General features: G+C 43.9%; 2 protein-coding genes across 2 annotated transcripts; one reads left to right on the forward strand and one right to left on the reverse strand.

The window, feature by feature from the left end:
* Positions 1-299: 299 nt before the first annotated feature.
* Grem1 (gremlin 1, DAN family BMP antagonist) lies at positions 300-12608 on the reverse strand. Its single transcript, XM_008841153.3, has 2 exons — positions 12473-12608; positions 300-4103 (listed from the first exon to the last, which is right to left on the reverse strand). The coding sequence occupies exon 2, from the start codon at positions 4100-4102 to the stop codon at positions 3551-3553; it is 552 nt and encodes a 183-aa protein (XP_008839375.1). The 5' UTR covers position 4103; positions 12473-12608; the 3' UTR covers positions 300-3550.
* Positions 11692-13856, forward strand: LOC115071698. The gene is made up of 4 exons (XM_029567367.1): positions 11692-11814; positions 12027-12377; positions 12458-12737; positions 12984-13856. Exons 1-4 carry the CDS (start codon positions 11692-11694, stop codon positions 13346-13348), a joined length of 1119 nt encoding a protein of 372 aa, XP_029423227.1. The 3' UTR covers positions 13349-13856.
* The last annotated feature ends 369 nt before the right edge of the window (positions 13857-14225 follow it).

Genomic DNA, 14225 nt, shown 5'->3' on the forward strand with positions numbered 1-14225 from the left:
GTTCTCTGAAGGCCCCCGTTATAACCCTCTCCAGCTCTCCTTTCTAGCTCTGCACTGGAGAGAATGCTAGTGCTTTGAATGGCAGACCAGCTTTGCTTGCTTTTTAACTGCATGGGCCTGAAGAGTCCCTACTGAAATCAAAGGGGACCTTAAAGACCTGGGTATAATGAATTAATTCCCCTTAAGCACAAAAGAGATCTTAGTGTATTGTTTCTACCTCCCTTCCTGGGACAAGTCAATCTCTGCTCCCACCCCCTGACCCCACAATGGGACCACCACCAGCTAAAACTCAAACACACTCACACAAAAGAAGTTTAATTTATTGATTGATTTTTGGCAAAGGTTATATAGAATGTTATTAGAATGAAAATAAAATTCTAGTTACAGATTCATAAAACTTTAAGCCAGATTAGCTTTTATGAGACTATTAAATCCCCTCTCACCTCATACATAGCAAGGTAGTTCAATCATAGTCTATATAATCCTTTGTTGTTTTTAAATGATTAGAACAGACATAATACATAACGTAGATATTAAATATCTTGAGGGATGACAAATCAATAGAACTTTCACTCTTAAGCATTGACTTCATTGTTCTGTCTATTTGCATTCTAAGTTTCCTCTTTAAAGGACTCCATTTGTGAAGTAACCATCATCATCAGCTGTTTGCTTGTATACATACATACATCATAAGTCTCTCAAAATAACATTTAAAGTCTTTCTTAATATTGCTTCAGAAATGTTAACCGTTCAGTTTCCATGTTGAACATTCAATTTTAAAAATGGAAGCTCAGCCTTGATTCTGTAACATATTTTCACGTGTGACCAGAGTGCTTCCCCTGACCTGACAAAAGTCTCTCACAACATACAATGAACCAGCTTCTTCATTGCCCAACTCAGGGGAAGTCATATAAAGTAGAAAAAGAAAGCATGCTTGAGATCACAGTGACCAAAGGATTTGAATTAATAATTACATTAAATAACCATAACTTTTTGCTTATTCACATTCCACACAGTGGAAATTATCCTTTCCTCCAGATTTTTCACTTACAACTCTTAACTTTAAAGAAAGACTGTTAAAAAAAAAAAAGCGCAGACTTACAAGATGTGTGTTTGGTTTTCTCTTTTAATGCCAGGCACAAAGTGAACATCATAAAGTTCCTATTTGGTGTTTGGCATTATTTTAATAGGTAAGATCAAGAACATAGCTCTCTTGCCATAAAACAATTCTCCTATAATATTCAAGAACATATAGATCATTATATCACTGGTGATTCCAATAAAATAAGTAACAGGGCATCTCAATAAATGTTGGAGGACACACCGAACTCACACTACTCTTATTGTAAGCACAGTAAGGAAGACAGGCACTTCCCTCTCTGGCTAGTGCTGTACTTTTATGGTATTTATGTTGCTGATTATTCTAGTGAAGTTAATTTTGAGGAAATTCTCTTTACTTAAGCCAAATCCAATTTACAGGAAAGGCTGTGGTACACACTCTTACAAGACAATGGTGGCTGCCAATCTAACTCATCACTTTTTAACAAAATTGCATGTTTGTGGCAGAATTAAAACAAGAGAAATTCAGTGTTTGTTAGTTCTGAATGTCGTTTCCCTCTCTGGTGTGGTTTTACATTTTCAGCTTCTTTCTCTTTCATTTTTCTCTCTTCCCTGCCATCAAAATCATGCTTTTGCATTTGTGTGCTTAATCAAATCCATCCTGTGATTTACTGTTGGTGGATGCAGAAGACACAGAGATTCAGGGAAAGGGTGTACAGTATATACAAAATGCACAGGCTATGTGTTTGTACAAATCCATCTAGTATACTTAGTGTAGAACCATTAGTAGCAACTTTCAAAATTAGACCCAATATTTGGGGTGGCTTAGATAAGTTTTGTCTTATATCATGGTTCCTATTTAGATGTTACATGAGAAAGTGCTAGACCAAACTGAAAACAGCTTCTATAATTGCAATGGTTCTTTGACTGCAGGAGCCTGGATGAGCAGCAAATGTGTGCCTTCCAAATGACACATGACTTGGCTAGTGAGGCGGAGAGGAAAAGGGAAATAAAAGATTATTTGTTGCATTTACAGATGAACCTCAGTTGGTTAGCCAGCTCTGCCCTTACAGAAATGCTAACTGGGCATCTGGGAGCCCAAGTTGATTCAGAGGATGACACCTATAGTAGGCACAGAGTGGTTTCAATGTCACAAGCATCCACTAGGAGTAGATGGGTGGCCTTTTAACACACCCCAGTTCTCTGCTTCACTATTGGGACTTCTCAACAAACCCTTGGAACTAATGAAGAGCAGTCACACTCTTTACTGTGCCTCAGATACTACATTAGCCAGACACAATCCTCTTGACTTTCTTGCTCTCTCTGACCCTCGGATTCTCTCCTAACAATAGCTAAAACAAAAAAGGCCCCCAAAGAGCCATCTAGCTAAAAGGGAGCAGGTAAACTCTCTGATCTTAGACTATTCTTTATTGGCAGGGACACTGAGCAGAGGCAGAATTTTTATAAAAATGTCATGCATCTCAGAATCATTATTTAGAAATATTCACACTGGAAAGAGCATCAATAATCCATAAAAACTAAGTCACCAGGACCTCTGCTTGTGAAGTTCTTGTTTTTTTCCTATCCCAGTGTAAAGGTTCTCAGTTACATCAGTTGTCCTCCTGAGGCAAAGTAAAGCAGGAGGAGATGTTTGGGGTTACCTGACTTGGTTTAGAAAATAGGAGTGGTCAATATGTCTTAATTTGGGGTTACAGTTAGTCTCAGAAGCTCACAGAGGCAGGCCAAGTTAATGATTTTGGTAATTTAGTCCTCCTCTGTTCATCTAGATTCTTTTAAATAACAGGAAAAACCTTTCACTGTGTTTTGGAGACCTTTCAAGGTCTAGACGTCTTCCTACTGGATATCGCCGGCCCAGACTAGTCCTCACCCTGAACACTGTCAGTGCCCTGTCCCGCTAGTCCTTGAGCAACCAGCCTCCACAGGTTGCACGTTCTTCGCAAGATGGAAAACATTTACACCCATAGTCAAGGGATTTAGGGACATGGGATGAAACTGAAATGTCAGTGAGGGCCAAGAAAGAAATGGATTGTGGAAAAAAATGGGCAAGCACGGGTTAACGGTTCCAAGTCTAAGACAGCACTAAAACAGGCCTCTGACTCGCAGAGCTGCCTCTTCCATTTGTATCATTCTGAAGCCAAGCCCTGGTGCTCAGAAGGGTGCAGGAAGACCAGGCAAAGCCGCAGTCCTGCCCATGTGGGTGTTTGAGTCCATTGGTGTGGGCATTTCCGACAAGCCCCATCCCAAGCAGAGAATAACAGGAAGTGCCTTCTATCAGAGCCTGTTTCCTCCGGTGTTTGAAAACACCCACAGGCACCCTTGCACGCTCGTGCACTCACTATGCATAAGCAGGCTCCGGCCAGGAGGCAGCTGCTGGTTCTTCTGGCCCGTAGGTTTAAGCCGAGTAAGAATCAGGTTGTTTAGATGTGGCTGTGGGTATCGCTAGGACAGGCTGGGTGTGCCCCCCTCTGGCTTAATCCAAATCGATGGATATGCAACGACACTGCTTTACGCGTGTGACCCTCTTCTTCTTGGTGGGTGGCTGTAGTTCGGGACAGTTGAGCGTGACCATCATGGTGGTGAACTTCTTAGGCTTGCAGAAAGAGCAGGACTGGAAGGAGCCTTCCTCCTTCCGGATGTGCCTGGGGATGTAGAAGGAGTTACACTGGCCGTAGCAAAAGCGGTTGATGATGGTGCGGCTGTTGCAACCCTCCTCGTGGATGGTCTGCTTCAGGGGCTGCGTTTTGCACCAGTCTCTCTTCAGGTACTTGCGCTCGGTCACGTGCAGGGCCTCTTGGCTGGACTCCAGCACCTCCTCCCCTGGCATGGCGGTGCCCCGCCCCTGGCCCCTCCCCCGGTTCCTGGAGCCGGGCTGCGGAGACTGAGTCTGCTCCGAGTCATTGTGCTGAGCCTTGTCTGGAGGCGGGATGGCCCCTTGGGATCCTTTCTTTTTCCCTTCAGCTGCCGGCAGCAGGGTCCCCAAGAGGAGAAGCAAAGCTCCCACAGTGTAGGCAGTGCGGCTCATTCTAAACAGGGGACGCAGAGAAGGGAGAGACACGAACAATGGAAAAGTTAATTAACAAAAATAATTGAACCTAACATCCCATTATGGCACTTACCACACTCTTCAGTTTCACTGACTTCTCGCTGTATCTCTAGGAGTTAGATACTATTATTCCCACTACTCTCTCAGCCATCAAGCTGTGAGTAACTCGACATGGGTCACACAGCGAATCAGCCAAGCTTTAAACTCAGCCAGGACTAGTCTCTTCAATGCACCGACTCCCACAAGAATTGCTTACTGGCTTCTGACACAATTGCATGTGACTTTGTATTATGCTTACTTAACTGTGTTTATTCTTGAACTTGACAGTATGAGACTTTTAACTGTTGAACCGACATTTGAAAGAGAGACCTTTGATGGAGGAAAAGTCTTTTAAGAGCACAAGCATTGAATGGGAAGCCAAGAGGACAGAGATGCCTTATGTCATTCTTAATGCTCTGATAGATACTTTTCTACTTAAACGCTTTTTTGATTTATATATTTTTATTTTGGGTGCATGAATTTTTGCCTGCAAGTAAGTGCATCACATATGTGTGATGCCCACAGAAGCCAGAAGAGGGCACTACTGGATCCCCTAGAACTGAAGTTACAGAGGGTTGTTAGCCACCATGTGGGTGCTGGGAACAGACTCTGGGTCCTCTGCAAGAGCAGCTAGTGCTCTTAACTGCTGAGCCATCTCTCCAGCCCCAGTTTTCTACTTTTTAAAGATCTCTCTCTCTCTCTCTCTCTCTCTCTCTCTCTCTCTCTCCCATGGAGGGCAGAAGAGAGCATTGGCTCCCCTGTAGCTTACAGGAAGTTGTGAGCCACGGATGTGTGTGCTGCTGACAGAACTGACATCTTCTAGAAGAACAGCAAGTGGTCTTAACTGTCCATTCATCTCTCTAGCCCTTACTTTCTACTTTTTAAGTGAAATATATTACTTACCTATGTGGCTATATGTATGCATAGAATTTTTTATCTTATTAGCTAGCCAGGCAGGCCTTATTTAATTTTTAAGTTAGTGTACAAGATAATGAGTTTCATTATGAATTTTCATGCTTACCTGTCACTGTACCTTGCTTGTATTTGCCTCCCCACTGCTTTCCCCATCCTTCCTCCCCACAAAAAGTCCTGCTTTCATGTCATGTGTGTGTGTGTGTGTGTGTGTGTGTGTGTGTGTGTGTGCATGTATATTTAAGTCTAAAGTAGGGGAAACATTTTTAAGGTAGAGAAATGGGCACAATAGAATAAGTATGTGCAAATATTTACATTAATACATGTCAAAGGCATGTTGAACAAATTAATAATATAATTATTGCAAGCAAGTCTAGACTTAGATATGGGTCACATTGGGCAAGGGTATAAAACAATGTCATAAATCATCAGTAAAGCAAAGCTTGAAGAAAACATTCCAGAGAAACTCAAGTGGCGAGACAGGGAAATGAATGAAGTGAACACAGCAAGCGAGAGAAAAGAGTTCTTCTAGAGGCCGGTTGACTAGGGAAGACTGGGCAGACAGTAGGCAAGGAAAAAGAAGCAGCAGACTTTCAGGATTCTACTGGCCTTGGCCTGTCTCCTTGGCCTGACCAGTGGGCACAGTCATCCGGGTACTGTTAAAGCCTAGATTCTCATTCAGTCAAATGTCACAGATCCTGTAACATTTGTGGGCATGTGGTATACCAGGAGTTACTAAAGTGTAGGAAGATGCTCTTCTCAGTGAGTACCATTTAATATTCACAGACTCTCCTGGGCATACAGTACCCTAACTTGAGTCTGAGGCTTCCTTTACCCAATCCTTATGCTTATCTGGACCCGAGAACACAGCTATGACATACCTATCTTTTTGGCCTTCTGAATACCAGTATTGCATATGATAACCACTAAATGAAAATTAATGTGACCTTCTTTAATATAACGTTAGTCCCCCAAAATCCACTAAATGAAAATTAATGTGACCTTATTTAGTATAACATTAGTCCCCCCAAATCCAGTCAAGTTGGTAGTATTACATAGCACAATTATCTTTCAAAGACAAAAGCAGCAGTATAAGATGCATCTTCTCTAAAGGACAGCCTCTAGCAAGTAAAGACCATTCAACCCTAAGGCTAATGTCAAACCAAGATAACTGAATATTACATTAAAATATCCTTAAATGTCACCATTTTTCCAACAATAACCTAATATTTTGGAGCAAGTTCAAATTTGGAGCTGATAACGTGACATTTAACTCCTGTTCTGAATGTAGGCTCTCTGGCTTTTGTCAGTTTGTGTTACAACATCCCTGTCAGAGCCTTGTTGACCACTTATGAAGCTGGGCGTGGTGGTGCACGCCTTTAATCTCAGCACTCGGGAGGCAGAGGCAGGTGGATCTCTATGAGTTCAAGGCCAGCCTGGTCTACATAGTGAGTTCCAGGACAGCTGGGGCTACAGGGAGACCCTGTCTCAAAAAGACCAAAAAAAAATCACTTATGAAAATAGTTCAGTTATTACACAGTACTGATTTTTCTCCAGAGATCAGGATAACTTGAGCCATGACCTTTCTATCTCCCAGGCAAATACAATGTGAATTTGAAAGTTTTTCACAAGTTTCTTGCTGTTCTTAATTCAGGGCCAGCATCTAAAATAAAAGGCCAAATCTAAACTAAAAAGCATTCGTTGTGCATTTCAAAGGAAGAGTATACAGATGGGCCTAGATCAATTCTGACCATCTTCTTCGACACATATTAAAAACTCCAGGCCAAGAACTTCAGTATCCACATCTCAGAGGCCAACCTGAGGTGACTGTGGATATATGTTGACTGGATATGACAGTTCACATCATAAGGCCATACAGTTCTACAAACATCCATCCAAAAAACATAATTTTATTTTTTTCAGACCAACTCAGGGCATTTTATAAATTGAAATTTTCTTTCCTGCCATCTTTACATCTGTTATTGAGTTGATATCTACTCTAAGAGATAAAGATTTCTCATCCGACTCTCAGTGCCTAGCACAGAAGAGGTGCTCATGAGTATTTGTTAAATGAATGATTTTTATACCACCAAGATTTGTCACAGTTTCTGTTCTTTGCATTGTACCTTCATCACCAATGTTGAGGCGTGGAAGAATTGAGCGCAGCCCTTTGGTCTGACCCTCAGCAGAGCAGCCCTCTTCTAGCCCAAGAGCTTCCTAATGCTTGGCCTCCTTCTTCTAAGAAAATTCCAACTATTCCCAACTCATTACTGCATCCCATTCAGGATGTTATGGATTTTATTTTAACCTAGTTATGAAGAAATAAATTTAAAATTAGTTGACTATGGTTTGAAGTTTAATTTGGACAAGCTTCCTATTCCTGTAAAAGTGTTGTGGACCCCGTGAGTCAAAGGGGATACCATTTTTCTTTAAAGAATAGTCAATTAGTTTCAAACTATGGTTTATTGGTATAGAAAGTGAATGGTTTTTAATTTTTAAAAATTCTTGTTCTTTAAAAATCTATAAGATTTATGGTGAGGCCTTCCAGTTCTTAAATGTTTTCACAAAAAATCAAAACCCACTTCGAGCAGGAACCACAGCAATGTTCTCGCTCCTTCGAATGCCCAGGGTGCTTCTGGATGTTTCCTCTGAGCAGCAGGGAGGGGAGAAGAAGGAGAAGCAGTGCTGGAGCCAGGCCCTGCCAGCCCTGCTCATTCACCCCAGTGCTCCCCACCTCCAAATTGGTCTTGATGACCCAGTCAAGGAAATAGGGATTTTTATTCTTGAAATCATAACTGTAGTTCTATCAAATGATTTGTATTTTATAAATATCACTAATATGCAGGAGATCAAGAAGATGTGACTTCCTTAAAGACAATGCTTTTCTATATCAGCACCTAGCAGGATGCTGTACAACCAGCCCTGTCAGTCCAAATGCTGATCCAGATTTAGGTTCCTATGACTTACCACCCTTATCCAGTGGTTAACGTCATGGCAGTCTCCATTTATAAAATGGCCTGTTCACATTATTACATTCAGCTGTGTCCCATGAATCCAGGGTACATCATGACACCTGACAAGCATCTCCGTTAGTTCTCCTTTGAGGATAGTATTCTTTATTTCAAGCCCAGCCTTAACATCCTCTTAACGCAATTCTGTTCCAAGTAATGAGGTCATATTTCATGGAGAGCTTTCTCTACAATTCTTTACCAGCAAGCTTCATTTCAGTCTTGGTTCTTCTTTCTTTAGCCATTGCCCTACTCCAGTTCGTTTGTCTCAGAGAACAAACCCTCAAAAAGTTCCTTTCTGCCTCCTGCTTTCCTTCCTTCCAGTTCCCCTTGGTGATCAAGAATAAATGTCTAAAAGATGTGGACCCTGGGTACATTGACCACACTCCAGGGAATGGTTCACAGCCAAGAGTATTTGAGGAACACAACTTGGACTTGATGGGCTTTAAAAAAGAGAGAAGGTAAGGATGTGGGATGGATCTGAGAGGAAATGGGGGAGGGAGGCTGACTATGATCAAATACACTATATGACATTTTCAAAGAATCAATACAAATATTATTTTAAAAAAGAATAAACACCCACAAGCAAGATAAGCCATATTAACAACCTCCACCCTGGGAATTTATTGCAATTTTCACAAGAGCACTAAGAACAGTTTTTGGATTCTGGAAATTCATAAATACAAATGGTATGTATGACCTGTTTGCAATGATCTTGACATATTTGGGGAGTCCAAGGCCAGCTCCTTTCAATACTTTCATGTTAGCCAAGCATCCTTCTTGTGCAGTAAATTGCATGAAGTTTTGAGGAAGATTTTCCATGAAATACAAATGTCTGCATCTGAACTTCTGGTCAACTGTTCCTGCTGAACTAACTGTTAGGAAGGCATACAATAGGAATAACATCATGAAACATAATGGAAGTGACTTCAAAGATATCTAGACAGGTCAGATTTTTAAATAATCCATTTCTTTTTCTATGAGTCTCCTTGAGAAGAGTAAAGCTTATTTTTAATTAGACCCTTAAATTTTAAAATTAGAATCAGATTTTAGGGAGTAAGTATAGAATTTCTTAATAAGAATAAAGTTTGATTTTTCTTTTCAGACAAGTTTCACCAAGTACATGAGACAATTACTGATTAGCACACATCACAAATTGTATTCCCTACAAGTTTCAAATTTCTTAACTATAACTTGTCCAATTAGGCTAAGTCAGGCTGGAAAACAACACTGCACAGAGCAGGGGGGAAACAACCTGGTGGTTAAATATCTTAGTAGATCTTTGTTCCTTGGAAAAAAGTAATTTTTAGTGAAGTTAAAGATTTTATGTAATTCTTGAGGTCAACAGGAAATAAATTAAAAAGTACAATACTAAACACTCACTAAGCAGCACTATTGACAGCCAAGTGATATGTTGCATTTTGTAGAGAAAGATATAAAAGTGAGATACCCCCTCTGCTACATCCTTGCACTATGGAAGGTTACTCCCAACAGGACCACTAGTAATAACAGTTGCTTCTTATTTTTGAGACCTTACTATGTCAGGCATTATACTAAATACTGTCCAAATTTTGTCATTTGTCTCTCACAATAAAAGACGAATTCGATAATAATATATTTTGTTACTAAGCAGTGATCCATTCAAAGCTTATAAAGTAGACAGCAATGATTTGAGCCCAGTTCTATCTAACAGCCAAATATGTCCTAATGACATTTAGCACAGTACTTAACAAGGAACACATTCATTTGCCTTTCAATGCAGTAATTTTTGAAGAATATTGTAAATCTAATAATTATCTATTATGGATCTTCATGCTTGCATGTAAAGGAGAAGACTTCTCTTGTCACAGGAATTCCTGTTGTACTTTGCATTTCTAAGAACATATGTTAAAACTAAAGAAAATTCTTTGCAGATGTAAGCCATGCCTGGTAGCACTTGCCTGGTCAGTGCCTTCCAGTTAAATATGCAGTTACCTCTCCTAACTGGCTCCTTCTTCTTCCCTTTACATAAAAGGCTTGGGGTTTCCTGTATGTCCTTTGCTTTCCATTCTGGAACATAGTCTACAGCTTTGCTATCAACAAACATTTCTTGGAGAGAAGTCAAAGGCATGAAATTTCTTTATACTTTATCACTCTTAATACTGGACCATTAAGACTGAGCTCACCAAGAGCTTCAGTTTAGAAGGACAGGAGGTGCTCATTGAAAAACATGGGGACTTAATATATTCCTATTCTTCACTCTGTAATGACTCACATGAAAACTACATTAGCCAACCTGGATTTCCTACAGATCGTGGGTTACCAAAACATTTCACTCAAAGTGAACTTTAAAGAAAAAAAAACTGTGAAATTACAAAGTTTACAAAAGACTCTAATTCCTACAATGACCTAGGGGTTAAACACACACACACACACACACACACACACACACACACACACACACACACACACAGAGAGAGAGAGAGAGAGAGAGAGAGAGAGAGAGAGAGAGAACCAGTACAGTTCTAAAGAATCTTTAAATAATTAGTAAATTCTAACAAGTCCAGCCATGCAATTTATCCAATGACAGTATTCCAAAGAACTCATATTTGTAGATTTGTAGACTAGGTTAGGAGTGATAGTGAAGGACAATCTTGTTTTCTTAAGGTCTTTCTTTCTTTCTTTGGAAAGTCTATACCCCCAAGTCCCCTGTGCCCCCTGCCTCTTCCCAAAAAGAAAAAAAGGGGAGGAGGGCAGCCCCTAGGGGTGAAAGAAGACTCCTCACCCTGGGATAGGGTTATCTTAACCTCTTCTACGTTATTTATTTAACTTGTAAGCACAGCCAGAAGGAAACCACTACTCTGGGGTCCCTGGGACAGCTTAAAACCCTAGTGACCCATTGAACACAATAGATTTGTTTTAATCAGTTCGTATCCTGGCACCATCTCAGGGGAACATAAACAGACGCGCGCACCGCTCGGATTTGCTCTTTCCACCGGGAGATCCAATTACCTACTGATGGTCGCCTCTCTGCCCTCCGAACAGTTAGGAGATTTTTAACCCCTCACTTCGAGGCTATATTTCTGCATCAAAGAGTTGGATTTGGAGTCGGCTGAGGAGGGGAAGGCTACTGCCGAGCCAGACCCGCGAGCATCCTCAGTGCGCGGGAAGGTGTACATAGCCTAGTCCATTCACCTAGCATCCTCCCCCAGCCTCCCCGGTAGAGTGTCGCCAGAGCCCGGCACAGGAAAACTCCAAGCTGGAGCGCTCCAGAGAGGGACGAGTCAAGCGAGAGCTGTAACGAGTCTGTTTTTACCAAATTGGAATTTTGCAAATAACTATAACCAGGGAGGTGACAGACCCCCATTCATCCCACCCCCTCTCCTTCCTCCAAGAGCTATAGAGAGGTCATTGGAAGAGCCCGGCAGCTGATGAGCAGTAGAGACTGCGCCCGCATTCGAGCGAGGGACCAGCCTGCTGCAGCCACTCGCACGTCTCGGGTCTCTAACGAGGTGCAGCGAGGCGAGACTGGTGCCTCTAGGGTACAGATTACTGGGCACCCGCGGAAGCGGGAACCAGCCGGTGGTAGCTGCCGGGCGCCTGCACGTCTGCAGTTCAGCGGATGAGCGCATGGAACCCAGAGAGGCTCGGCATAGAAAGCAGCGCGCTGACCAGAGCGCAACTACCACAGGAGTGTGTGTCATCTGCCCTGTGAACACTGTGCTCCGGACCGCAACGCACTCTAGCTTCGGGGTACTGGCCCTCGAATTTCCGTGGTGGTTGAACCCAGTGGATCCTCTCTTGTAAGCTCACTCTTGCCCATCTCCGTCGCATCTGCCTGACCCGCGAATACACACACCACAGATTCTCCGCCTGCATCAGTATCATTCAACCCACTGGGACGAGAGCTCCTAGACGCCCCAGTCCCAGTCCGACTCCTAGCCCGCTTGACTCTACCGTTGCAGTTTGCCTCGCGGTTTGCTCCTGCTAACTGTCCCGGGGTTCCTGGGCCCCGACCTGGACAACTCTGCGCTCTGGCCGGGCGGGTTAACCGAGCAGATGCTGCAACTCCAAGCACCAGGAGCGTGTTTGCAGGGCTCGAGGAAGAGGAAAAGGGATGCCAGCTCTTGACAGTCTCTGGTCCTACATTTCCCTGTAGCCCCAGCGCAGAGAGCTCACTGCATCTAGCACCTCTGCAGGAAGGACCAGGCTACGGTTCTTCCGGGTGCACCTCGGGGAACCTCAGGACCTGGGCGCACCGAGAGCTGAAACGAGAGTCAGAACTGAACAGGACTTGGGGTGGGCACTTGGGGATCGTTTGCCAGCTCGAGTACCAACACACACACACACACACACACACACACACACACACACACACACACACACACACTACCAGGGCCACTGCGCTCACCTGTCAGTGGGGTGGGTCTTCCGGTGCTGCGCTGCCGAAGCGTGGCGCTGCGAGCAACCGCGGCCCGAGCCGCTGGATCAGCCGGACCGAGACGCTGCCACTGCTCACTGGGTCGCCAGGTCCGCGAAGGGCGCACCGAGTGTCAGGCATCTCCGGGTCTTCGGTTTAAATGCCTCTGGCCAAGCACGGCGCCCCGAGCCCCGCCTCTCCATTGGCCAGGCGCCGCTGCCGCCGCCTCGGGACCCGCTATCCGCCCCCTTTCCCGGTACTGCCCCCGCCCCCTGCACCCCTCCTGCCTCCCCGAGGGGTCCCCTCTCCGCCCGCCTCGCCTCTTTGTCTACTCCTCCTCCCGGCCGGGTGGGAGAGGTCACCCCAGGGAACCGCGCCTGGAATGCACAGCAAATCACATTTTCCGCTCCTGTTGGAGAGGGGAGCCCAGAGGAGCTCCCCCTCCCTCGCCTCTCGGCCCCTCATCCCTCCTCAAGTCCCCGGCCCTGGGCTTCTCCTCTAGCCGGCTTCGCCAAGAGTCCAGGCTGCCCTGGACAGGGCAAGAACCCCCAGCGGAAGGCTACAAACAAGGCGGTTCCTCACCCCGGGAAGAGGCACACCGCCGGATGCTATGGTCCAGCGGTGGCGGAGCCTCGGCGGCTCCGCCGGAGGCCCCCGACTTCGAGGGCGCTGACCCCTGCGCCCGCGTCAACCCGGCGGGCTCGCGCGCAGCCAACAGGAGTCTGTCGCCAACATGACACCCTCCTCTCCTCTCTCTCCACGCGTTCCTTCAGCTCTGACGCCGGCTTCGGCTGTGAGTGTATGGCCGGGAGAATAAAACTAAAAGGACCCTCCGTAGTCAACGTTTCCATTTGTAAATGGCCTTAAAAAGAGCAAGAACAATCACTAAGCGATAAGGGTTTTCTGTAGCATATTAAAGGTGAATAAATCGGAGGGGGGGCGGAAGTTAGGCAAGGAAATATCTTCCCAGCAGTTTAATTAAAAAAAAAAAAAACTACTTAAGTTACTTAAGTGAACACCCCAAGGCACATTTTGCAGTCATTACTAAGAACCTGATGGACAGAAAAAAACACAGCAGTGGTATAGTCTCCCATAGATGCATGAACACATTCATTTATTTTCTTAGTTTAAAATTAGTTCTTCAAAGAACCATCAGTTGTATGTGTCAAAGAAATTGCAGTCTGTGCAAAAATCAACCGGTCTGCGACGTCTCATCTGCAGACTTGAGTAGGTTCAGTGAAGACTTTGCAAAAGATTTGTCGAAGGAGCATACTGAAGGTGCCTGTGTTGCCTCACGAACCAGAACAGTGAAACCACCAAAGGATGCTTAAGAAACGATCGTGATTTAAGCACTTGGCTAGGAAAATAAAACCGAACTAGAAACCAGAGCTTGTATTCTTTCTCTTTATCAAAGGGCTGCGGTTGGGGACCAAGAAACATGCTGAACACGTAGTAGATATTGTTAGGAACTTCAACGCGAGTTTTTTAAAAAATAAATGAAGCAAGAAGGAAGTCTGCATTGTGCTAGTCCCTGTGCTAGCTAGGGAATCTTGGTAGACTGTTGTTTGTGTAAATGGCAGTTTCTTTGCACAAATTCAGTAGTGCACCATATGTGTGTATGCATGTGTGTATGTATATATGTATGTATGTATGTGTGTATGATGTATGTATGTATATAATATCATCCCATAGTTTGCAGTTGTCTGCAGACTAGGAACATTCAACAGGCTTCAAGATCTACCCT

This window comes from Nannospalax galili, unplaced genomic scaffold (assembly GCF_000622305.1).
Source record: "Nannospalax galili isolate Female #2095 unplaced genomic scaffold, S.galili_v1.0 scaffold999, whole genome shotgun sequence".
Lineage (NCBI taxonomy): Eukaryota > Metazoa > Chordata > Mammalia > Rodentia > Spalacidae > Nannospalax > Nannospalax galili.